Consider the following 27,591-nt stretch of genomic DNA (forward strand, 5'->3'; position numbering starts at 1 on the left):
TCATCATCACGCATGCCTTATTCCGACTATATGGGGTGGGCTACAAGAATTCTCTTTTGTCAATCCATTCTATTTTAAGTAAACAATGCAATTGGGTTGGGTGGCTTGGGTTTGGGTTGGGCCAAAATATTTTGATTTGATTTTGGGTGGGATTGAATTTCAGGTTGGCTCAACAAATGCTAGACCCTAATCCTAAAGGTTTGGGTTTGGATTGATCTATGGGTCAATTCAAATCAATCCTAAAGATAATTGGAATCTAAAAAAATAAAGAAAAATATATGATGTAGGTACATGGTGGCCACTAAGACCATTAGAGTATAAAGGGTGTCAAATAAACACTACGTGGACATCTACGATGAATTCATAATCCATCACACGTCTACGATAAACCTATCATAAATTTGCGATTGCGATGAATTCATACCTAATACACATCGTGATGAACTTTAGCTAGCATAGATCTATAATAAAACTAAGATACACACGATTACAATGAACCCCATACACACAAATTTCTTATAAACCCGAATACGCGTAAAACTACGATGAACCCTGACACCATAACAGAACCAGAGAATTAGATCGAAAATAAATTCCGATTTCACGTATATTTTCTAATTACCCATGCGAATATACACACCCCAAATTAAAATACTAAGGTCACATATGTAAAGAGTCCCAAACGAATAAAATTCTCTATTAATAATCTCTTGATAGTCAACACAATCATAATTCACTTCTCACACGAGGATTCTCCTTTCTCTTCTACTTCCTAATCTTTTCCCACGCCCACGTCCTCTCTTTTCCCGCCACCGCCTTACCATGATGTCATGATGGCATCAACAATTGCGATCTCATGCAGTAAGACTGACGGGATAATTGATGTCGATGAAATCTCCCCTCCGCTCAGATCTGCACAAAGGGTGAAGACGTAGAGAGAAAAGCCACATCTTCTCCGCACAGTTCACCGATACCGCCCGTCTTCTTCTTCGTTTAATAGCGGCAACAAACCCCATTTCCCTTAACCCCGCTCTCTCTCTCTCTCTCCGTTTCTTTGTTAATCGTTGCACCGGTGTCTTTTAATGTAGCCAGCGGCAGCAACGAGTCCTCCCTCCCATAACCGGTTCTCTCTCGCTACTGTTCACTTTCTCCAACCTCTCGAACTCGAACCGGGCGCAGCGGTAACCGAAAAAGGGCGTCGGAAGTTTTTCTTCCTTCTAATTTCTACTCCGGTCGCCTCCCTCTTTTACACTCCGTTTTTTTATGCTCCCTTCTGTCAAGCTAAAACCGAATCGCTGAAATCCTCTGATCATCTTCTTTCCCTTCTCGGCTTGACGCAACGGCGGGAAGAGGAGTTGCAGTAGCGAGTTTCTCTCTCGCTGTCATCGAATTCGATCTCCACATGAAACATCAAACCGCCCGCTTCTTCCTCATCTTTTTCTTTATTTAGTTATTAAAAAAAAAACTGTTCAGCATCGTTTTCACCTGCTCGAACCGAACAGAGGCGACGACGACGGCGGCCAATCCACAGTTCCCCTCTCGCCCCTGTTCGAACACCGAATCGACGACAGAGCATCTACGACCTCCCTCTTTCTTCTTCTTCTTCCCAATCCCTGCAAACCTGAAATCAACTGTTCGCCTCCTCCCTCGTTCGAACGCAGGGCAGCGACAACGAAACCAGACCTGATCACCCACCTCCGATAATTCTCTCTCCCTCTCTCTTCTGCTTCCTCAGATCACCCGAGATCTCTCCCCTCTCCGATCCCATTTTCTCTCCCTCTCCTTCCTTTTCATTCGGCTCCGAGTCTCTACTATACGATCAGGGTCGAAAGGAAATCGCCGCTGTTCCATTGTTCGGTCTCAGGCCACATCTCATCAATCGTAGAAAGGAGAATGACAGCCACGAACTCTCACTCGTTATTACCGATCCCGTAGCGGTTGGTCGCCGTTAGAGGACATCATTATCAACGCTCTGCGAAACCGGCAAAGCTCGACGCTGTCACAAAGCCAATCTCTTAGTTCCGGGAATTAAATTCAGGCCAGACGTATTTAGGTAAGGATCCGATTCAATCTCTATTCTGAAATTTTTTTTTCTTTCTTATTTCCGGTTCTTTTTTTCTATTTTTATATTATCACCTGAACTTGATAATATGACAGCTTTTGTCAACCCAGCTCTACAACAGCTTTTGTCAATAAGTAAATCCCTTTCTGGTGTTAATAGTCTTGACGCCTTACTGTTTTAATAAGAATCATCCTCTCTCTGATATTTCAGTTCCCAATGTTTGCCGTGGTTAAACCTGGGATAGCCACGTATGTCCGAATTATTCGGTTGGCCGGGTAAATCTTTTGAACTGGTGCGAATGGCTTAGACCTATTTCTGAATCGATGAAGGCTGTATTAGTTACATCGGGGGGTGGAAGGGAGATAATTAACATGAAAAAAATCCATAGGACGAATAAACAAAGAAGATTCTATCAGCAAATTACAAAATGTACTTAAATATATAAAAACAAAAAAAAGGTATAATAAATAATAAATAATAAAAGATGATGACGAGAAAAATATCTTCTGATGTTTGGCTATTTATTGTCATTTTAGTTAACGAATAATTATCCGCTTTGTGAGTATGCATGTCCATAATTGATAATATTAAATGTTATGTTCAGTTATTAAATGATATAATATCATAATGTTTTCAGTCATTCAATAACATTTTATACCCGTTAAGTCTTAGCTATTAAATTTAGTTATCTCAGAAATTAGAACTTTCGGTAATTATAATAATAAGAATCATAAAATTACTGAACATAATTACCGAATCCAAAGCCTGAAACCCCTGATAATTACTAAACGTAACCTTTTTTTTTCGAAAAATCCGAAAATGTTTAGATTGGAATAATTATTGAAAAAGAATAATAATAATAATAATAATAATTATAAATTTCAGAATTGGGGAGTTTTTACATCTGTTTGGTTTAGTGAAAAGTCTAGTGGCCATTATTGTCAGATTTATAAATCCTGTTTTATTTATGTAATAAAGCAAAATACCCATTGAATCTTACTGTTCGATTTCGAAATTCTGTTTTATCTATGTGATTTGGTGAAACTTCTATTTGTCAGACTTTGAAAATCCGCTTTATTTATCGTCTGTTTGGTTTATTGATATTCACATTACGATCCAATATTGTTATTTACTGGTATTTAGTGTTTCAATTTCTATCGACAATCTGCCCAAAACCAACTTTGACCAATCTAAAATCCAAACGATCAATTCAATTAATCGGGTTAGCGTAGATTATTGTCATATCATTTATTTGTTTATGTATTTATTTTAATGGAAATTATTGTGATTATTAACAGGAATTATCAACTTCGTTTCGTTAAATTTAAGTGTGGGACATATTTGCACCTTAAAGTATTTCAGGGCAAGCATTTATTTTTCAAAAACACACTTTTATCACAAAATGCAATTCCTGCAAGGTTTTTATTTTTTTATTTTTCCTTTCCTTTCAAAAAGTTATTTTCAAAAACATACTTTCTAGGCCACTTTCTAAGAAATGTAAAATATGTTATCATCTAGCTCCGAAATTTTATGGCTATTACTCAGAAGTATAATTTTAAAATATAGCTTTCCTTTTTATAATAAAAATAAAATAAAATAAAATAAAATATGACTTCCAGTTAGGTTAACAAATATTGGAACAAGTTTCTACACATTCATTGTGTATCTTGCAATGTATTTTGAGTCTTGTGATGAAGTTATGATACACCTTGAATAATATGATATAATTGTTGCTAGTAGATATATTTTGATTTGTGCGATGAATCTTGACCATGCCTATTATATATACATAAACATATATGCTCTTATCTCCTGACAACCCTAGGATTGCACATAGACAAAGCCCCGGATACTCCCAAGCACACTACTAAGCCCTGGGCACCCCGAACATATAGACTAAGTCCCGGACACCCTATGCACACTACTAAGCCCTAGCACCCTGGGCACACAGACGAAGCCCCGGACACCCCCAAAGACACTACTAATCCTTGGGCACCCCGAACACACAAACAAATCCCCATACACCCCAGACACATTACTAAGCCCTGGCATCCCGGGCACAAAAACAAAGCCCTGGACACCTTAGGCACACTACTAAGCACTGACACCCCGGGCACACAGACAAAGCCCCAGACACCCCAGGCACACTACTAAGCCCTTGCACCCCAGGCAAACAGACAAAGTCCCAAACATCCCAAGCACACCACTAAGCCTTGGGCACCCCGGGCACACAAACAAAGCCTCGAACACCACAGGCACACTACTAAGCCATGTGTACCCTGGGAACATAGACAAAGCCCCGGACACCCTAGGCACACTACTAAGCCCTAGTACCCCGGGCACACAAACAAATCCCCGGACACCCCTATCACACTACTAAGCCCTGGCACCCTAGGCACACAGACAAAGCCCCAGACACCCGCAGGCACACTATTAAGCCCTGGGCACCCCAGGCACACAATTAAGCCTTGGACACCTCGTCGGAAGCGCGTCATTAAACACTCCAGAACACCAGTTTAAACATTTATAATTTTTACCATTTCTCAAACAACTACTAACGTAATAAATGGGTGAGAACGGGTAGTATCCACAAGGAAGCAAGTGAAAAATTAATATTCACTTAGATCCGGACAAGAGAATACAATCGAGAATTGTAGAAAATAAGAAAATAGAATCTATTATTGTTGAAATTAAATGTTTTGAATTTAAACAAGACAATAAATAAAAATCAGAATTTAATAAAGTATGGGAATCAACAAAGGAAATAAAAATAAATAAATAAATAAATGATCCAGAATCTGGATCCGGTGGCGGTAGTTGTAGATCGGCCAGACAGCTTGCAGAAATCCATCCTTTCTACAACCCTCGAACCCCTCGAGACACCTTAGCCTTGAACCGAACGCATTCAGATATGCAAAATAGAGAAACGAACAAGAATTAAATCTAAAAGATTGCAGAAATAAAAATAACAGAAAAGAAAATGAAGAAAAGAAAAGAATGGTTGATCAGATCCAATGGCAGTAGTTGTAGATTGGTTGAACAGCTTGTATGAACCCCTAATGACAAGAACTGGGCGTCCTCCCCTTTTACAACCCTTGAACTCCTCAAGAAACCTTAGCCTTGTGAACTGGGTGAATTGACCAGCCCCTTCTACAGGGCCCTTAGGACCCTTTTTATAGAGAATGGTGGACACAACTAGAAATAGGGAGAAAGATGGGGGCTGGCAGCTGGGATTTAGCAAAGTTAGGGACACCCTAAGGTTTCTAATGGATGGCTAAGATGGCTTTGGGGTGATCCTATGGCTGAAAATAAAAAGAGAGAGTGCCCAATATTATGTAGGGCTGAGATTTGGGTGCCTAGAAATGAAGGGTGTAGATTATAACATCTAGGGTTGAAAGGATAAGATAAAAAGAATAGGTGGTGCCCTAGATTGAATGGTTGGGATATAAGATGGAGGGAGTGGCTGAGATTTAATGGTTAGGGACTGAATGGTGAGGATTAGCATAATAGGTGGCGCCTTAGGGTTTAAAAGCTATAAAGGAGAGCCTTAAAATGAGTGGTTGAGATTAAAAGAGGTGGAGGGTGGAGACTAAAAACCTAGGTGCGGCTAGGGTTTGCTAAGAGTGAAAAGATTAGTTTTAAAAGGCTCCCTAGGATTTGATAAGGAGAGAGGAGCATAGTAATGCAGTAGGATGGGCACCAACTGGATTTAGCATATAGGAGGCGCCCTCCCGTTCTCAGTTCTTTACAAAAACATCCCCTCTCTCAACTGGTCTTCACACCAGCTTCCCAAAAACTACACTTCAGCCTAGAAAACTTTCCAGTTTTCTACATAATTTGCACAGAGACCCTCAGAGGTCACATAGTTGATTTTAACTGGGAAAATGGTGCACTTTGACTACTCTAAGGCCGAAAATACCCTTGAATTGATGCCCTTAAGGCATCAAAATGTTGGGTTATCTCCTACTCAATTTATAAACACAGTTACTCTGTCCAACCGTTATGGACTAAGGGAAGACAAACTCCACCCGTCTTGTATTGACAATAACACTTCGCTTAAGAACAACACTTCGCTTCCCAAACATGGTTGCGATGAAACTCTAACTTATGCTAATCATTTATACTATGACCAAACCCCAATTGTATTGCCCAAGAAGGGCCTCCATCTTACTAAGACACGACAACCCTCGATCCTTGTATTGGTGGCAAAAACTGCAACGTAGCTCAACTTCCCTTCTTTACAAATACAGACCTTAATGCTCACCCCGCAGCTCATTCCTGCTATATGTGGGCCTTTCACACTTGATAATGTTTAGACATCGGGACAACTCCTATATACGAACACGTTTATCATGTACTCATTTTACATAACGGTATCACACCCAATAGTATCTCATATGTCTAATAACACTGTTCGGTCTGCGATAAAGTTGACTATGCCTATGCCGAGACTTGATTGCGATAGAGTCCAACAGGCGCTCGACCTTGAAATACTTGAATCCTATTATTTCCAATGCTACCTATAAAACCTGCGAAATCCCTCCCAATGTTAGTGGACACTTGCAACTTTCTTTCTTCTCAACAACGTTTAACACTTGCGTTGAGCCCCCAAACTAAGGGGCACGCACGATCTCCTTTTATAGTAGTTAGCAATTAATGGTTGATTACATGACCAACTCCTATAGTACTTATGAAAAGTGCTTATTTGTAACAGAGTGCACATAATGATCAACTTTAAATGATTCGACATTTGTGCTAATGAAAGTCGCGACAAAGCTCATAAATTACGCGACTTTCCAAACCGCATTACCTACAATTGTGATTCAGGCTCTTTCTTACAAACTAATATGCGATAAAATTTTATTACAAATTTCGGATGAGTGATAGTTTTCTTGAAGTCGTTACCAAGGTTGTTTGATCTAGAAGCTCTAATACAATGAGAAAAATTTCCTCTATGTTTAAACCCGCTATGCATCGGTTAGACAGTGTATGCCCTTAGCTCCAATCAAATTGATGTACTTGATGAAATTTATTGTAAATGAATAAAAGTACATAATTGCTTCATGTGTTTTGGTATGTTTCTATGTAATACCCTTAAACTTGACACTTATTATGAGACTTGTGTTAGTTTAGAATCTTCACATCCATTGGATAGATCTGGGGAGATTTATCCTACCAAGGCTGACACTGATGTATCGCCAAGTTGGTTGGGGTGGCTTGTCTCATTTTCTAGGGTGAGACCTGAGGTGCATGCAGTGTGGATTTTCTTGAAACCCTGAACCAGACCGAAATTCCAGTATTTCCCTAGACCTTAGAGATAGATGGGCAAAACTGAAATGTTACACCTGACCCCTAGACTCGATTATGGTACTACACTAGGTGTCGGATTGGGTTGTCTTTGATATGCCAATCAGTGAGATCCTTAGAGGGGGTCAAAACCTGGGTATGTTGGGACAACCCGATAATTCATCTGAGTAGGTGATCATAGTGACAGGATCAGCCCCTTTGCCGGACAAATTGAATGATCGGGGATGCACTCTCTCTGATGGAAACCTAAACTGCCGACAGTTGATTTCAAACGTTAAAATTTGTTTTTGCAAAATATATTTATATAGAGATATACTATATATATATATATATATATATATATTATGGTTTCAAAATGTTTGTAAAATATTTTAATTCCCGGGATCCATGTGAGTAGAGAGTGCAACACTATTCCTTGCAGCTGAGGGAGAGGTCCTCTCTTGTTGGGTAGTGTTTGATCATTATGGTCTAAGAGGTTAAGTCTAAGACCATTGAAGGTAATACCTGATGGGCTAATCTTGCATCTGCCCATAGTCCTTGGATTTTCATAAGGTAGATGGACCCAATGACCATTTAGTGTAAATGTTGGGCCTATTAAGAGCCCATGGTGATTGACTCAGGAGTTCAACTGTCTCCTACAGTGAATTCAGCCAGGCCTTGTAACAAAGGCTGGGCTGAACCCATGTGGCTAATGTGTAGATCAATGTAAGGGTCCCACGCCATACAAAGAGAGCCAACTGGGTAGCAGGTTAAAGGTGTAAGTGAGCACATAGGCTTAATGGGCCTAAAGCCCAATTCGAACTGGGATTAAATTGGTTAATTAAAAGGAGGTAATATATGATTTATAATTTGATTAGGATTAGCTAAAAGGAGGATTCTCCCTTCTCTCCTCCCTCCTCTCTTCCCCACGTCCTCTCTTTTTCCTGCCGCCATCTCCGGATCTTTGGAGACTGACCAACCTCCGCCTTACCATGGTGCCTACACTTGAAAATGCCAAAATTAAAGGAATTAACCTTAAAACTCCAAATAGAAAATAAAAACACTTAAAAATTCAAAAATTCAAAGAGTAAACAACAAAAGGAAAAGATTACAAAGTGAAGATTTTAACAGTACATGAATAGTCCCAATTAGACTGAGTAGTTGAGTCAATAGGTTGACCCATGTGATGAGAATAAAATTTGTCATATCTTTATCCCTCAATATTCAGTATTTTACACTTAATTGGTACCTAATTGGACTCATTACTCTTGTATTTCGATTCAGGGCAAGCAAGAAGGCGATTGGAAGAAAATAAGGCTAATCGGATGATTTTGCACAGTTTCGACATCGATCAGTGATTTGGGCATAACTCTCGATTCCTGACTCCGATTTAGACAATTCAAGAAGAAATAGAAAGATAAGGAAAATGCCCACAACTTCTATGTTTTGGGTTTTTACAGATTCGGTCCGCATCGAAGAAGAAATCGGGCCCAAAGTCGGAGCAATTTCGTAGCAAGGCCCATTTCACAAGCTGAAGCCCATTTCGCAGAAGAGTCTTGAAGCAAGCCCAAATTGTTAAAGAAGCCCAGTTCGAATGCAAGACCCAAGAGTCCTATTAGAATAGAAGTTGAATGTAATCTCAATAAAAGAGTTTTATCATATTTAAATTTTCAAATTGTAATCCTAGAAAGATAAGAGATAAGAGTTAGGTAGGATAAGTTCAAATTAGACTAGGACTTTCCAGTTTGAGGATAATCTCCTTAAGGGAGTTGGAGAGCAGCCCTCTCCCCAAATCTCTATAAAGGGGGGGGGTGGGGGGGGGGACTAGCACCTAAGGCATCAATTCCTCCAAGAGAGCTTCAGTCTTTAGAGAGAGAAATCAGCAACCAAGGAGGAAAAAGCAAGAGTGCACCCCCCTTTCTCATCTGGAAGCTGCAATTTCATCATGAAGTGTCTGTAAGTTTTTATTTCTGGTTGAAGGATTAGGGAAGCCTTGATTCTGTAACATTGTGAGATCTAATTGATTTTTATTTCAATTCATTGTTTATGGGTATTCATATGTTTTTTGCTAATTAATTGTGATGATTATTTTTGTTGATTAAGCAAGAAGGGCCCCTTGCTCATTCAATAAAAATAATCTATGGCCGATTGAACCTCCAGTTTCGTATATGATTGGTAGGTTCGATCATGGTGGCAACTAACATAAATTGATTGCAAAAACAGTTTTCGATCTCCCCTCTTAATGTTATTAATAGGTTAAATCCTAAGAGCTTGTTTAGGACTGCCTATTAATAAGGGAAGCAATCAAAGAGCTTGTTTTGGTTGTCAAATAATAAGAGTAGAGACTGGCTGTTAGAGCTTGTTAATAGCTATAACCAATTTATTCATAAACATATGAATCTATCTTTGCATCAAGGATCAATGCTACAAATCAAAGATAAACTTGTCCCTTCAACCGGAAGTTTTCTCCCATCGATTTAATCTTTTGTTTTCTGTTTTTTTCTACTATTTACTGGTTTTCCTTAGCTTTACAACCCCCCTTAATCCATCTACTTGGAAATAAATCCACCCAATCCCTGTGGAGAACGACCTTGCTCATCACTATCTGCAAATTATTAACCCAGAGCAAGACTATTTATCTTTGGTTGGGTTCGGCACCCACCACCATGACCCAACCCAATCCATCCCAATTTTTTCAAGGGTCGGGACATCTCAAATTCAGGTAGTCAGATTTGAAACACTGACCCTGTTTTTTTTATTTGGGTTGGGTCAACTTTTTGCGAGGTCTATTTAAGACCATATATAGTGTTTAACTATCTGTTCTTAAATCATTTGTTACTACTTTTATTCATGTCCTTTTTGGTCTACCCCAAGCTCCTCTAGCCTCTTCTACTTGTTACAAATTGTTTGTGGTCTTCCATGCACACAGCCAAACCATCATATATTGCTATCTCACATTTTATTACTTATTGAAGCTAGTCTAAAGGTTTTATAGATAGTTTTGTTATTCTTGATCCTATCCTTTCTAGTTTTTCTACTCATCCATCTTAGCATTCACATTTTTGCCACATTCATTTTCTAAACATGGTTCTTGGCTGCCCAACACTCTACTTTATACAACATTGCTGGCCTTACAACTATTTTGTAGAAATTTCCCTTTAATCTAATTGATATTATCCTATCACATAAAAGTTGAGATGCACCCCTCCATTCTCCCTTATTATCAATTATTGAACTAAGGTACCTGAAATGGTCACATCGAGTTATCTCTTCATCTCCAATCAATAATTGCTTCCGATAAATTGCAATTTACAAGCAACCTCAATAAAGTCATCACCATGGGTATGCATCATGGCTTTCACGGATGCAAGGCCACCTCCTCTTGCACTTTGTTGCTTTGAAATTCTATGGACAACATTAATATCAAAATAAAAGTGAAGGATGATGTTGTAATGTCAAAAATTTAGAAACAAATCCTCATAACCATCGATTTCTTTGATAGAAAGAGAAGTAGCATAATTTTTAGGGTTTCTAATTCTTAAAGGTAATAGAGGTGTGAATCCCCAAAAGTGAGGATGAGTCCTATGTTCCCAGACCCTGATGGAGAACAAAAACCTATTAATATACTTCACCTAACAATTTAGGCATTTGGGTTGAAAGGTTCCTTTCATGATTTGATGAACTTACAATTTATCTATAATTTTTTAGGACTTTAGCATGGATTTTTATGCCGGTTTTATTAATTTTTGCCTTAATTTAGCTTAATGCTAAGAATAGGTTCAGGGATAATTAATCCAAGAAAAGGAAGGAAAAAGGCAAGAAAATAAGGTTCAAAAAGATCAATTTCAGTCCAGCCCGGTCGTGGAAGCAAGAGAGAGCACTTCGGCCCAAAAAAGAGCAAGTGAATTCCTTGAGAAAACCCAAGAAAATAAAGCCTAGCTATGAGGAGAATTCGGCCCAGCAAGGAAGGCCCATTTTTAGCCCAAATAACAGCCTAGAGTGTAGCCCACATGAGCTCAAAAGCAAGCTAAGTTGTAGCCCAAATAGCAGCCCAAAGGGAGCTAGGGGCGGCAACTTCTAGGAGTTTCTTGAAGAGAAGGAGGGAGCACTCTAGAAGGTTCATGAGGGGTGTAATACACCCCATTCTAGAGGCTTCAAGAAGGGGCAAGAGCCCCCTTGAAAAACTATATAAGGAGGCCTCTAGGAGGGGAGAAAGTGGTTCAATTGCTTGAGAGGAAGGCTCTCCCACTCTTAGAGGTTCGGCCACCTTGAGAGAAGAGAAGAGAAGAAGGCTAGGCGCAAGGAAGAAGAAGAAGAAGGGCTGAAGGAAGTTCAAGACAAGCAAGCTAGAAGAAGAAGGTGAGTTCGAATTGAGAGTTTGTGATTCAAAGATCTTCTGTAATAAATCATTTGTAATTTCATTCTCTTTTGATTTGAATTCAGTTTCTTAGTTATATGTTCTTTCTTCTTTCTCCTTGTTTCCATTCTTCCTTGATGTATTTCAGCTTGTAAAATTTCAGTTCAGCAATCTATTTCTTTTTTATTCATTCAAATGGTCATGCATTGTATTTGAAGTTTCTTGAATAAGGGTGTGATTGTAGATTAATTCGGCCAACTAACCTTCAAAACTCATATCTGAATTCTCAGATCTGAGATTGCAAGATCTGAATTGCTTGAAAGAGAATTCAGATCTGCAATTTTCAGATTGGGCGAATTAATCTACAGCTTGGAATTCCTAGAGTGCTTGAGAGAGACTCTAGGAATTCAGATCTACTATTCAAGAACTGAATTGAGTGCAAGGTTAGAGATAACTTGCACAATTCAGTTGGTGATCAATTCAGATTTGAATTGATGCCTTAGAAGTGTTTGAAGAAATGCATGCATGAGGATTAGATTCTTGCTAGAGATAGAAGAACCATCACTCATGCATAGGATGAACATGCGCTTGAGAGAGGCTGTTCATGACCTTGGGGTTTCACCAAACCAAGGCTCAATCATGATTCATTCGAATGATCCAAATTGATAGATTGCTGAATTCTGAGATTGACATTTACTGCTTACTCTTCTAACCTGAATTGAAGGCAATTGGACCAATGATTTAGATAGATTTTAATTTAGGATTTCTTAGCTTTCATTAGAGTTTTGATTTATTTGTTGATCAGATAAGAAGTGCTCAATTTAGTATTGGTAATTGTTTCCTAAATCCTCGTGGGAACGATACTTCACTCACTACTTTATTACTTGAACGGCTAGTGCACTTGCTAGTGTCACAATGAGCCACACATCAAGTTTTTGGCGCCGTTGACGGGGGTTTAGAGAAGCAATATTAGGAAACATTGAGCATTCTTAATCTGATCTCATTCAGCATTGCATTCATAGTTGGGTTAATTTGCTAACTTTTTCATTTCAACTTGGACTGCAACTGCTGTACTCATGTAGTTATGTTTCTTCTTTCTTAAGTAGATTACTCTCTTTTTCTGGTTTCAGTTTCATTTTAATAAAGGCATATTTGATTTCTATTCAATCTTGATGTTGTTCCCTTCAAAAAGAAAAAAAAAAGAAAAAAAAAATTTCACAAAAAACATGAGTGTTGTAGATCTGAGTTGCATTCGGCACTCAGATCAGCAGATTTCAGATCTGCAGCACTCAGCCGAAAAGAGTTGCTTGTGTTTCAGACTTTTTTTTTTTCTTTCTTTCATTACAAAAAGAAAAAAATAAATTAAAAAAAAAGGGGAGATCTTTTGAACAACAAGAGGAGCAATTGAGAATTCGGATCAGAACTCATATCTAAGTTCAGATCTGAATTCTGCTACAGCAGATCTGCAACAGTTCAGATCTGAGTTCCTCTGAACTCAGACCTGAACTGATGCAATTTTGAGGGGAATTGGGTGTCATCACCACCCCAATTCACCCTAGGGCACTTCTGCTATTCCCCAAAAACAATTTGGTAGCAATAACTGAAGGTAAGGCAATTGAGAATTCAGATCCAAACTCAGACTTGAGTTCATATCTGAATTCTGCTGTTACAGATCTGCTCAGTTCAGATCTGAATTCCTCTGAACTCAGATCTGAACCGATGCAAGTTTGAGGTGAATTGGGTGCCATCACTACCCCAATCCACCCTATGATACATCCAACCTGCCTCAAGGGTGAATGGATAGCAAGGAATGAGAGAAATTCAAATCTGAAATGCAGTTGATATGATGTGAGGACTGAACTGATACAGAGCATACTATGAATTCTGGGTGGACTGAATTCTTGGCTTTACCCACTTGTAACCGAGCTACATTAGCTAAGGAGGTGTATGTTTGGATTGAATAATTGTTATGCCTCAGATATTTAAGAAAAATTAGCACTTTCCAAGTATTTCTTTTAGCATTCAGATCTGTAGCAGGGCTGCTATAGTGCAACAGTTAGCAGACCTGATTTCAGATTTCTACAAAAGTTGTATGGGCCGAATAGCTTGCAATACCAAACATTGCAGACCCAATTTTCAGGTCTTAGCAAGTGTTTGATATGCATCATCTATACAGGTTTGAGCTTCAATTGTAGAGTTTAAAATCTTTAACCCAAGCCTAACTCAGGACTGGTTTTAGTTTATTTCAGATCCTTTTAAATTTTTTTTTTCAGATCAGATCTGATTTCAGCCCTAAAGCATCATAGAATTGATTCCAACCTTAATGGATGTATATTGTAGTGTATACCAATGAGTGTGTATGAGATATCCAGCTCAGATCTGAATTATTATTTATTAATTTCTCTAGACTAACAATACCAAAGACTTGTAGATCTGAACTCAGATCTAAATTGGGTCTGAATTCAGATGTTGCAATCGATGGATGTAGATAAAGGAACCTTGAATAAGATGATTGGTTTAAATCTGCTTTTAGTATAATCGGCTTCATTTATTCATGATAGGATGTAGGTTTTGTATTCCAATAATTCACTTTACATTTTCAGTGTGATAGGATTAGTTATTTATTTTCTTTTGTGAATATTGGCATTTTTATTGCTTTGACTTTAACAGTTTATGACAAGCAGACCTGAACTGGAAGAGATCCTTTACGACCCGGAGATTGAACGGACTCTCCGTGTCCGTTTGAGAGCTGCTAAGCAAGTCAGACAAGAAGCACAAGAAATGGCTGAACAAAGAACTATGATGGATTATGCCAAGCCTACCCTCACCGGGACTGTCTCCAGCATTATCAGGCCAACTATTGCTGCCAATAACTTCGAAATTAAACCGGCCATAATCCAAATGATACAAAATACGGTTCAGTTTTGTGGTATGGCCCATGAGGATCCGAATGCCCATATTGCTAACTTCTTGGAAATCTGTGACACCTTCAAACACAATGGGGTAAGTGATGATGCCATCCGGCTGAGGTTATTCCCATTTTCTTTGAAGGATAAAGCCAAAGCTTGGTTGAACTCATTACCGGCAGGATCTATAGCCACATGGGACGAAATGGCCAGCCGTTTTCTCTCTAAATATTTTCCCCCTTCTAAAACTGCTAAAATGAGGAATGACATCACTACTTTTTTCCAGCAAGAGGGGGAATCTTTATATGAGTCATGGGAACGATACAAGGAGCTGTTAAGGAGAGTTCCTCACCATGGCCTCCCCATTTGGCTGCAAGTGCAGACTTTCTATAATGGTCTTACTGACTCAAATAAGACCATATTAGATGCTGCAGCCGGAGGATCCATAAATAATAAAACTCCTGAGGTTGCCCATGCACTTATTGAGGAAATGGCAGCCAAAAATTATCAATGGCATTCGGAAAGGACTCAAACTAGGAAGCAGCAAGGCTTGCATAATGTTGACACTTATACAGCACTAGCTGCACAAATAGGAGCACTCAGTAAAAAAATAGATGAAATGCAGATAGCTGCCATGCATGTGCAGCCTCTTAATTGTGAATTGTGTGGGGGAGGCCACATCAGTACAGACTGCCAAGTTGGCAATCAGTTCAGACCATCTACTGAACAAGTTGACTATGTCAGCAATTCGTCAAGACAGCAGGGTTACCAGAGTCACCATACTTTTCATCCAGGATGGAGGGGACATTCAAACCAGTCCTGGCCAAATCAGCATATTTCCAAGCCGTTCCACCAGACTTATCATCAGCCTGAACCGAAATCCAATTTGGAGGAACTGATGACAAAATTTATAGCAGGTGCAGAAACTAGGTTCCAGAACCAGGAAGCCTCAATCAAAAACCTGGAAAACCAAGTGGGGCAATTGGCACAATTAATCTCTTCCAGACTGCCGGGAACTCTTCCAAGCAACACTGAAGTGAATCCACGAGAGCAGGTGCAAGCTATTACCTTAAGAAGTGGAAAAGAGTTGCCTGAGGTAGAAAAGAAGAATTGGGCTGAACCCAAGGCAGAAACAAGCCTTGGAACCAAACAACAGAAGACGGAACAACCAGAAGCACAACAAGGGATGCACCAACAACCACAAGTTCCATTCCCTAATAGGCTGAAGCAACAAAAATTGGAGAAGGAATTTGGTAAGTTTCTTGAAATATTTAAAAGTTTACATATTAATATTCCTTTTGCTGATGCTTTAGCCCAGATGCCACACTATGCAAGGTTTTTGAAGGAATTATTGGCAAACAAAAGGAAACTGGGAGATGTGGCTACAGTTGCATTAAATGAGGAATGTTCTGCTATCCTTCTGAACAAGCTGCCTCAGAAACTCAAAGATCCAGGGAGTTTCACTATTCCTTGTACCATTGGCAGTTTAAAAATTGAAAAAGCTTTATGTGACCTGGGAGCTAGCATCAATTTAATGCCATATTCTATCTTCAAGAAATTGGGGTTGAATGAACCCCAACCCACTAGAGTGGCATTACAATTGGCTGATAGATCCATTAGACATCCTAGGGGGATCATAGAAGATGTGTTAGCTAAAGTTGACAAATTCATTTTTCCAGTTGATTTCATTGTGTTAGACATGCAAGAAGATGTGGAGGTCCCGCTTATCCTAGGGAGACCTTTCCTGGCTACCGGGAAAGCAATGATTGATGTCCAACAAGGACAACTCAGCCTTAGGATACAAGATGAGGAGATAATTTTTAAAATGTCTGATGCTATGAAACATGCACCCTCTAGTGATGATTCTTGTTTTATGATTGATGCCATTGAATTGACAATTGATGAATGCTTCCAGGTAAGTAGAATAACTGATCCTCTTGAACTCTGCCTCCAGCAGGGAGAACTTGAAGAAGCAGAAAATGAAAAAATAAACCTCATGATAGCATACCTGAACGATAAGCCTCAATTCAAGGGAAAGGGGTTTCTTAAATTAGAGAACTTAGGCAAATTGCCCGGACCATCAGGTAAGCCATCACCCCAAGAACCCCCCACCCTTGAACTGAAGCAATTACCATCCCATTTAGAGTATGCTTTCCTTGAGGAACCATCAGATCTCCCCGTGATAATTTCCGCAGCACTGAATCCCTTACAAAGAGAAAAATTATTAAGAGTGCTGCGGGAAAAAATGCTATAGCTTGGAAGATAGAAGATACCAAAGGCATTAATCCATCAATCTGCACTCACAGAATTTTGATGGAAGAGGACAGCAAGCCTTCCGTTCAGCCCCAAAGGCGCCTGAATCCCAACATGAAAGAAGTGGTAAAGGCTGAAATAATTAAGTTGTTAGATGCTGGGATCATTTATCCTATTTCTGATAGTTCTTGGGTAAGCCTTGTGCAAGTTGTGCCCAAAAAAGGGGGTACGACTGTTGTTCCAAATGAGAAAAATGAACTCATCCCTACTAGAACCATTACCGGATGGCGTGTGTGTATTGACTATAGAAAATTAAATGAAGCCACTCGGAAGGACCATTTCCCTCTCCCATTTATGGATCAAATGTTGGAGAGGCTAGCCGGGCATGAGTATTATTGTTTCTTGGATGGATATTCAGGGTATAACCAGATACCAATTGCACCAGAAGATCAAGAAAAGACCACTTTTACTTGCTCATATGGAACCTTTGCATACCGAAGGATGCCCTTTGGGTTATGCAATGCCCCAGCAACCTTTCAGCGACGTATGATGTCTATATTTTCTGATATGGTTGAAAAATTTATTGAGATCTTCATGGATGATTTTTCAATTTTTGGCTCTTCGTTTGATGCATGTTTGAATAATCTGGAATAGGTGCTTACTAGATGTAAAGAAACACATCTTGTGTTGAATTGGGAGAAATGTCATTTTATGGTGCAAGAAGGCATAGTGCTTGGACACAAGATCTCTCAAAGAGGTATAGAAGTCGACAAGGCCAAGGTGGAGGCAATTGAAAAATTACCAACCCCAACATCTGTTCGTTCTTTGAGAAGTTTCTTAGGACATGTCGGATTCTATAGAAGGTTTATTAAAGATTTCTCAAAAATTTCCAAGCCATTATCTACCTTGCTTCAGAAAGAAGTGCCTTTTGAATTTTCAACTGAATGTCTTCATGCTTTCAACATCTTGAAAGACAAATTGATCCATGCACCTATCATGGTAGCACCAGATTGGACCCTCCCATTTGAATTGATGTGTGATGCGAGTGATTTTGCTATAGGAGCTGTTTTAGGACAAAGAATGAACAAACATTTTCAGCCAATTTACTATGCTAGCAAAACCTTGACTGGACCCCAACTCAATTACACCACCATAGAAAAGGAGCTGTTAGCAGTAATATTTGCACTTGATAAGTTTCGTTCATATCTGATATTATCCAAGGTTGTTGTCCACACAGATCACTCAGCATTAAGGCACTTGCTTACCAAGCAAAACTCAAAACCAAGACTGATCAGGTGGATCCTTTTATTGCAAGAGTTTGACATTGAGATTAGAGACCTGAAGGGTGCTGCAAACCTGGTTGCTGACCATCTCTCCCGGTTGGACACGGTAAGCTCAAAAGAGGAGATAACCAGCAACATTCGAGAAGAATTTCCGGATGAGCAGTTGTACTCAATACAGAAATACTCATATCCTTGGTATGCTGATTTTGCTAATTATCTAGCTGCACAAGTCCTTCCTCCTAACCTTTCATATCAACAGAAAAAGAAATTCTTTTCTGATGTAAAATACTATCTGTGGGAGGAACCCTTTTTGTATAAATTGTGTGCAGATCAGATCATAAGGAGATGTGTCCCCGAGGAGGAGATGGAGTCGGTACTCCAATTTTGCCATGATAAAGAAGCAGGAGGTCATTTTGGAGCTAGTCGCACTGCAGCCAAGGTTTTGCAATCAGGTTTTTATTGGCCCACACTCTTCAAAGATGCCCATCGGTATGTGTCCACATGTGACAAATGCCAAAGATCGGGAAACATTTCCTGACGGAATGAAATGCCCATTTCCAATATTTTAATCTGTGAAATCTTTGATGTTTGGGGTATAGATTTCATGGGACCTTTCCCGAATTCTTTTGGGAATAAGTACATCCTCGTTGCAGTTGACTATGTATCCAAATGGGTAGAAGCCATGGCTTTACCCACAAATGACTCAAGAAGGGTAGTACACTTCCTAAAGAAGCTATTCTCCCGATTTGGCACTCCGCGAGCTATAATTAGTGATAGGGGAACTCACTTCTGCAATAGCCAATTTGAGAGGTTAATGCAGAAATATGGAATTACACATAAATTAGCTACCCCTTATCACCCTCAAACCAGTGGCCAAGTGGAGTTGGCTAACAGGGAACTCAAAAGAATTCTGGAAAAGACCGTAGCATCCACCAGAAAAGATTGGTCCATCAAATTAGATGATGCATTATGGGCATACAGAACTGCATTTAAGACACCTATTGGCATGTCCCCCTACAGATTGGTCTTTGGTAAAGCATGCCATTTACCAGTTGAATTGGAACACAAGGCCTATTGGGCTCTTAAATTCTTAAATTTTGACATTCAGGCCACAGGGGCTAAAAGGCGGTTGCAATTGAATGAATTGGATGAATTCAGACTTACCACCTATGAGAATGACAAAGTTTATAAAGAAAGAATAAAAAACTGGCATGATAAGAACTTGCTGAGACGGGACTTTTATGTAGGCCAACAGGTATTGTTATATAATTCCCGTCTCCGCTTGTTTCCAGGTAAGCTGAGATCCAGGTGGTCTGGACCCTTTACCATTTCACAGGTTTTTCCCCATGGGGCTATAGAACTCACCCACCCGGTTCAGGGCACGTTTAAAGTAAATGGTCAGTGCCTGAAACCATATTTAATGGGCAGTACTGTACCCCCTCCATCCACTGTTTATCTAGATAATCAATAATCTCTTATGCTTGCTCATGAACAAGTTAAGGAATCTTTTTGTCATTTATCTTTTTAGAATATTAGTTAGTAAAATAAAGATCTTTTTCTCAAAATTCCAATTCTTTAAGGACTCAGTTCATCATTTTCTTTTCTTCAGTTTGCTCTAGCAAGTGTGACTCCCTAACACTACGAACATTGAGGACAATGTTCATCTCAAGTGTGGGGGAGTGAGCCCGAGGCTAGGGTATGGGGGTTGAAACCATGCACCTCATGCACCCCAACACACATATGCAGGCAATGACATCACAAAAAAAAAAAAAAAAAAAAGACTGGAACCCCTCAAGTTCATTACTATTTATTTGATGATTTTTTTTTAAGAAGGAATTCAATGAGTTGAGGGAGACTGATGTACTTGTTAAGTTTTTATTCTTGTGAATGACCCAATTTGATATATGCAGGAGAAAAGGGGAGCTGAATATGCCTTTCAGCATGACTAGCCCTAACTTCCTTCATGTGTATGGAAGCCCTTGATTTCATTGTTAATGGTCAAGAAAGCTAGTGCACATCTGAAGTGCTAATTCTTGAGGTTCAATAATTGCAAAAGAAGGACAAAAGCCCAAATTGACTCCGCTATTCTGAGCTGAATAGTAAAACTAGCAGCTTAGAACATGAGTCCTATTTACCTACCTCAAGCAAGTGACTAGTGTGAGATGGAGCATAAGATGCACTCACACCAAAAAAAAAAAAATGTGAGATGGAGCATAAAATGCACTCACACCGAAAAGAAAAAAAAAAGGTGAGATGGAGCATAAAATGCACTCACCCTTAGAAATAAGTAATTGTGGTGACAACCGAGGTTCAAAGGGGCACTCTAAAGTTGAACTCTCATTGAGATTTAGTTACAGATGTGAAACTTAGTGAAATTTGATTATTAACCTTGACAATTAAGGAGCTGATTTATATATGAATTAGGAGTGAAGGCTAGACTATGATGAAATTCATATTCTCCTTTCCTCGGATCTGATACATATCTTAAATGGTAATTTACAAGAATAAGAGTTGAGCACTTACAAAAGTTCCCCGACTACTCAATGCATTTCTATCTTAAAAAGTTCACCAGGTAAATGGTGAGAACAGAAGGGGGGAATGTTAAGTTTATGGCTGATGTCTTTGCTTGAGGACAAGCAAAAGCTTAAGTGTGGGGGTATTTGATGAACTTACAATTTATCTATAATTTTTTAGGACTTTAGCATGGATTTTTATGCCGGTTTTATTAATTTTTGCCTTAATTTAGCTTAATGCTAAGAATAGGTTCAGGGATAATCAATCCAAGAAAAGGAAGGAAAAAGGCAAGAAAAGAAGGTTCAAAAAGACCAATTTCAGTCCAGCCCGGTCGTGGAAGCAAGAGAGAGCACTTCGGCCCAAAAAAGAGCAAGTGAATTCCTTGAGAAAACCCAAGAAAATAAAGCCTAGCTATGAGGAGAATTCGGCCCAGCAAGGAAGGCCCATTTTTAGCCCAAATAACAGCCTAGAGTGTAGCCCACATGAGCTCAAAAGCAAGCTAAGTTGTAGCCCAAATAGCAGCCCAAAGGGAGCTAGGGGCGGCAACTTCTAGGAGTTTCTTGAAGAGAAGGAGGGAGCACTCTAGAAGGTTCATGAGGGGTGTAATACACCCCATTCTAGAGGCTTCAAGAAGGGGCAAGAGCCCCCTTGAAAAACTATATAAGGAGGCCTCTAGGAGGGGAGAAAGTGGTTCAATTGCTTGAGAGGAAGGCTCTCCCACTCTTAGAGGTTCGGCCACCTTGAGAGAAGAGAAGAGAAGAAGGCTAGGCGCAAGGAAGAAGAAGAAGAAGGGCTGAAGGAAGTTCAAGACAAGCAAGCTAGAAGAAGAAGGTGAGTTCGAATTGAGAGTTTGTGATTCAAAGATCTTCTGTAATAAATCATTTGTAATTTCATTCTCTTTTGATTTGAATTCAGTTTCTTAGTTATATGTTCTTTCTTCTTTCTCCTTGTTTCAATTCTTCCTTGATGTATTTCAACTTGTAAAATTTCAGTTCAGCAATCTATTTCTTTTTTATTCATTCAAATGGTCATGCATTGTATTTGAAGTTTCTTGAATAAGGGTGTGATTGTAGATTAATTCGGCCAACTAACCTTCAAAACTCAGATCTGAATTCTCAGATCTGAGATTGCAAGATCTGAATTGCTTGAAAGAGAATTCAGATCTGCAATTTTCAGATTGGGCGAATTAATCTACAGCTTGGAATTCCTAGAGTGCTTGAGAGAGACTCTAGGAATTCAGATCTACTATTCAAGAACTGAATTGAGTGCAAGGTTAGAGATAACTTGCACAATTCAGTTGGTGATCAATTCAGATTTGAATTGATGCCTTAGAAGTGTTTGAAGAAATGCATGCATGAGGATTAGATTTTTGCTAGAGATAGAAGAACCATCACTCATGCATAGGATGAACATGCGCTTGAGAGAGGCTGTTCATGACCTTGGGGTTTCACCAAACCAAGGCTCAATCATGATTCATTTGAATGATCCAAATTGATAGATTGCTGAATTCTGAGATTGACATTTACTGCTTACTCTTCTAACCTGAATTGAAGGCAATTGGACCAATGATTTAGATAGATTTTAATTTAGGATTTCTTAGCTTTCATTAGAGTTTTGATTTATTTGTTGATCAGATAAGAAGTGCTCAATTTAGTATTGGTAATTGTTTCCTAAATCCTCGTGGGAATGATACTTCACTCACTACTTTATTACTTGAACGGCTAGTGCACTTGCTAGTGTCACAATGAGCCACACATCAAGATAGTATTAGAGCCAAAGGCTTTGTTGGTCACAAGTATTGACAAATGCATGCAGTGGTTTACATGGGTTTGTTGGATTCTCCATGGTTGAATAGTTGACAAGAGTAGTTAATCCTTCATGATGACTCCACACATGGCAATATACTCCCATAGATGCCTCCTTGTAGTCATAAACAAAGGGTCTTTGTTGGTACACGTCAAATTTTATGATATGATAACAATTTCCATTCAAGGGGAGTAAAGAGTAACTGATGTGCAAGATGACTCACAAATGAGGGGAGATTGTTAGGATACATGTGTGAGTGTAGAGTCTCACATTGCAAAAGGATAAGAGATGCAAGGAGCTTATATACAAGGGTTGGCCCACAACCTAATGACTTAATTTTTTCGATTAATATCATGTCTAACTTTTGTGTATCAGTCCTACCTGTGTGTACACATTCTTCCAAGTGTTGCTTATTCCCTTCATTGTATAATAGTGTATCAGACTTTGCTTAACTAGATGTTCTAGTGTTCGATCCTCACTGCCCCCATTATAAACAATTAAAATTCAGCATAAGGGGCAAAAGGGTCAATCTTGTCCAAGATTTAAGCCCAAGAGACTTTTGCACGACAAGCACATTAGTAAACAAAAACCCATTCAAAGACCTAACCTAACAGATGAAACTTTTAGGTTAATGGCTTCTTGAAAGACCCAAGAAGCTTCCCATAAAAAATAGTTGATTCTCATGTTTTTTACCAAAATATTAAACCCTTATTCATGTGTTTACCAAATTAAAATGCTCTATATCTAGTTAATATGGCAAACCATAACCTATGCACCTTCTTTCCAATTTCCTCCATTCAAAAATATTCATGATTAATTATTATAAAAATTAATTTCCTATTACAATTTTACACTTACATATGTTTAATTAAAACCAAACAAAAAAAGGGAAGCCGCCTACCTAATCAGGTCAAAATTGGCATTTCAAACGAATAACAACCGCTATTTTTTCTATATTAGGGAGGATGATTCCAGTTTCCTTGTGATAACATGGTTTCCATAGCCACAAGTTTTTTTCCACTAGGCTAATAACATTAGAGAAAGCAATGATACCAAAGAATCCAACACGTGTGGTTGCACCACCAATCAAAACTGTGCAATCATTGCACCATTAAAAAGACTTTCAACATTTGGCCCTATCTTGATGATGCATTTTATCCCATCATCTCACGTGCTTAGTAGCCTGGGACTACCTTTTTTGCTAAGGTTAGCCATCCGTTCTGCTTATCATTAATTAGGCAAATGCTATTTAGTGGGAAAAAGTTTTTCTTGTATGAGAAAATATATGAACCACACACACATCCCACTTGAATATTGTAAACTTTACTACTTGTGACCTCAGCCCCCACTTGTGAACTCAGACAACATGATATGAGAGGCTAAAGTTTTTCCAAACAGTTAAGTTATCACACCATAGTAGGTAAACCTATTCCTTATTGAATGGATATTCATGATACATAACACCATAGTACATAACCCTATTCCTTATTGAATGGATACTCATTTTATATAACAGGGTTGTGTTAAATTTCTGAACCAATATTGGTCCAAGGGTTTGTGAGCTTATCCCTGGTACATTAATGTAATGAATCAATACATTATAGGATTGTCTCACTTAGGTTGTATTTGGTTTGAAAGAAAAAGTGGGGAAAGAAGGGAAATATAGTGGACGGAAACCTTTATAAACCAAATACAACCTTAAAAGTCTTAATAATAAAAAGGTAAATTTTAAAATGATAACCAATAAATAGAATGATTCCACCCATCAATTGTGGAAATTGTTACTTGGCCCCATTCTAGTAATGATAAGGTTAAGAACTCCACTTTACCAAATATAAATTTTCCTATTTCTTTTTCCTTCTTTTAGCAATTGCTATCTCATGCAAAGTTTGTCCTAGTTGCAACCCTAATAATGAGAAAAACTCATTTTTCATCCAATATCACTATTTAGATAACAAAATCAATCATCATTTATATATCACTAATCACTAGTATATTAATTTTCAAGGTGAGAGTCATCCAAATAGCTCCTCAAGGCTTTTGGATTTATTCTTTGATACAAATACCCATTATTTTCAATTGATTCCTCTCTATTGTAAGGGTAAAATTGTAATTCAAATCCCACTTTTTATTCCATTTTATTACCTCTTATTAAGTTCTTATATTTAAACTATTAACTCATACTCTCTCTTATCAAATACTACATTTAAGACAATTTTTGTTTCTCATCATTAAACTCCATTAATTAAATCTATGACAAAAATTTTAATGACATAAAGCATTTATTTTTAAAGTACTGACCAGAAAGGAAATCAGAATTTTTCAAGTGATGGGTAAGCATATTAACCATTTGGGTCAAATAGGTCAACCCATAATGACATTATTATTTTTGTTCTAAATGATGCGATGATAAAATACTAAGCATTTAAACATAGAAAAACTGAAGAATAAAAAATGTAGAAAATTATCGACAAAACTTTAATATTACATATTTTCTATATTATACAAAAATGCATATAATGCATAAGAGGTATTTTTATAAATGACGGAAATGAAACAAAATTTAAAATGATCTAAAATTAAAACCATTAGAGTCGAATGCATCAACCAAAGATGTCACAAATAAATAACATATCATTTAAAATAGAAAAATAAAATACAAGGAATTATGAATAAACAGAAAAAAAATTATAGACACATCTGGTATCTATAAATTTAAACTAATCAGAAAATGAAATTGTTTTCCTATCTAATTTTAATAATGATGTAAATGAAATACAAAATTTAAAACTAATCAGAAAATGAAATTCTTTTCCTATCTAAGTGCCATGTCAACAATCCAACCTTTTGGATCAAATGGGTCCACGATATAATAATTTTAAAAACAACAACTTATTGTAGAAATAAACCCAAAATAGAAAAGTATTAAAATTTTGTAGAAAACATTTTTGGCACATCTTTCATGATATATTTTTAACAAAAAATATAATGACAAATTATTTTACTAACAATGAAAATGGAATACAAAATTTGAAATCAACCTAAAACCAAAATGGTTTTCCATATGGGTGGTGGAAAATTCAATCATCTACATAATATAAATCAACCCACGGAGTCAAAATTAAGTAATAAAAGTTTAAATAATAGAAAAAACAATAAGTATTAAAATATATAAAAATTAGTCATGGTAAACAAATTGTCCAACCCATAAATTTGTCATGTTAAAAATTATATATTTGTCATGTTAAAAATTAGTCATGGTAAACAAAAATTCTTTGTATTAATTATATGAATAAAATTAAAATTAGAAAAAATCAGAAAATTGTCCAACCCATGAATTGATAAATAGAACAAATGGTTTAATGCTTAAATTAGATAGGTCACCTTTATGTTGACTAAATCAATAGTTTTATAAAAGCAAATAGTCTGGGCATAAATCCACTAGTACATTTTAAAAGATAAACAAAGATCCCAACATTAACCTTACACAAATTATTCTATTAAAATTGACCTTAGATATATAATTAAGAGGACACCGCCAAAGGTTTTAATAATTCCAAGGGCTGGGTTCTGATATATGATACTTTTATCTATGTCATATGCTTATTAAAAACGAATAGTCTTTCAAGTTTTAACCAAATACCCCAAATATAATTCAATCTTCACAATTAGTTAAAATAATCTAATTCAATTTCATAATTGATTCAAACAAAAACACCCTTAGAAAAATGATTTTTGTCTTCTAATTAGACTATGCAATCTTTGAATTACTTTACATTTACTTTCCCTAATTATTAGTAGCATATTAGCATTTATTTTTTAAACTTGAGACCCAAAATAATTTCTATGCTATAAATAGGGCACAATTATGTAATAGAGAAATATGGTGCAATTGGTTAAATTATATTCAATGTATCAAGATGTTGGTATTTCATTTGTAGATAAGTGGATGTGCACGATATCATCCTTCATTTATTAATCAATATATAGATACTACTATTAAAAGTACAAATGAGCCTATGGAACTTTTCTTCTTGACTAAAATATCCATATTTTTTATTTTGCCCCTACTCTATTAATGATAACGTTAAGCACCCCACTCTACCAATAATAAGGTTGTAAGCACTTTTGCTATAAAACACCCCTAATAAATTTTCCTTTTTTTCTTCTTTTGGCAATTGCTAACTCATGCAAAGCCCATCCAAGTTGAAACCCTGATAATGAAAAAACAAAAACTCATTTTTTCATCTAATATCACTATTTAGATAGCAAAATCAATTATCATTTATATCTTACTTGTCACTAATATATTAATATTCAAGGAGAGGGTTAGTTTGGATATTTTCTTGCAAATAGCATTGTTTTCCCTAGTACTATATCAATATTAACTATACTACTATAAAAAGTGGAAATAGCTCATCGCGGCTTCTAGATTTATTTTTTGTCTAAAATACGATACTCATTATTTTAAATTGGTTCCTCTCTATTGCGTAGGTAAAATTGTAATTAAAATCCCATTTTTATACTCCATTCCATTACCTCTCATTAAGTTCTCATATTTAAAGTATTAACTCAAATTCTCTCTTATTGAATACTATATTTAAGACACTTTTTGTTTCTCAGTATTAAACTCCATTAATTAAATTCATGAAAAAATCGTAATAATATAAAATCTTTAATTTTTTAAGTGATCCAAAAAGGAAACTAGTGTTTTTCAAGTGATGGTTAAGCAGATCAACCATTTGGGTCAAAAAGATAAACCCATGATGACATGATTATTTTTGTTCTACATTATGATAAAATAATAACATTTTAAACAAATAAAATTTAAAAAATAAAAAAATGTAGAAAATTCAAGATAGAACTTTAATAAACATATTTTCTATATTAAAAAATAAGTATAATACATAAGGTATTTTTATAAATGATGGAAAGGAAGAAACATTTTAATAAACATATTTTCTATATTAAAAAATAAGTATAATACATAAGGTATTTTTATAAATGATGGAAAGGAAGAAACATTTAAAACCGATCAAAAAATCAAACCATTGGTGTAAATGGGTCAACCAAGAAGTCACAATTAAATAATAAAATGCTTAAACTAGAAAATATGTGAAGAAT

General features: G+C 37.2%; 1 protein-coding gene, 1 long non-coding RNA gene and 1 other non-coding gene across 3 annotated transcripts; 2 read left to right on the forward strand and 1 right to left on the reverse strand.

Moving 5' to 3' along the window:
• The first annotated feature begins 886 nt into the window (after nucleotides 1-886).
• On the forward strand, nucleotides 887-9,401 carry LOC148877493 (uncharacterized). Its single transcript, XR_016105168.1, has 2 exons — nucleotides 887-2,053; nucleotides 8,633-9,401. It is a non-coding gene; the product is annotated as an uncharacterized LOC148877493 (long non-coding RNA).
• A 5,463-nt stretch (nucleotides 9,402-14,864) lies between these two features.
• Nucleotides 14,865-14,971, reverse strand: LOC148877494 (small nucleolar RNA R71). Its single transcript, XR_016106142.1, has one exon. It is a non-coding gene; the product is annotated as a small nucleolar RNA R71 (small nucleolar RNA).
• A 3,945-nt stretch (nucleotides 14,972-18,916) lies between these two features.
• On the forward strand, nucleotides 18,917-19,618 carry LOC148877495 (uncharacterized; the record flags this gene model as incomplete). The annotated part of the gene is made up of 1 exon (XM_088969996.1): nucleotides 18,917-19,618. A coding segment is annotated over one exon (702 nt), but the record flags the coding sequence as incomplete, so codon positions are not given.
• Between the last annotated feature and the right edge of the window lie 7,973 nt (nucleotides 19,619-27,591).

The sequence above is a fragment of the Nelumbo lutea genome, chromosome 1 (assembly GCF_056320005.1).
Source record: "Nelumbo lutea isolate HS-2025 chromosome 1, American lotus-T2T, whole genome shotgun sequence".
Taxonomy (NCBI): domain Eukaryota; kingdom Viridiplantae; phylum Streptophyta; class Magnoliopsida; order Proteales; family Nelumbonaceae; genus Nelumbo; species Nelumbo lutea.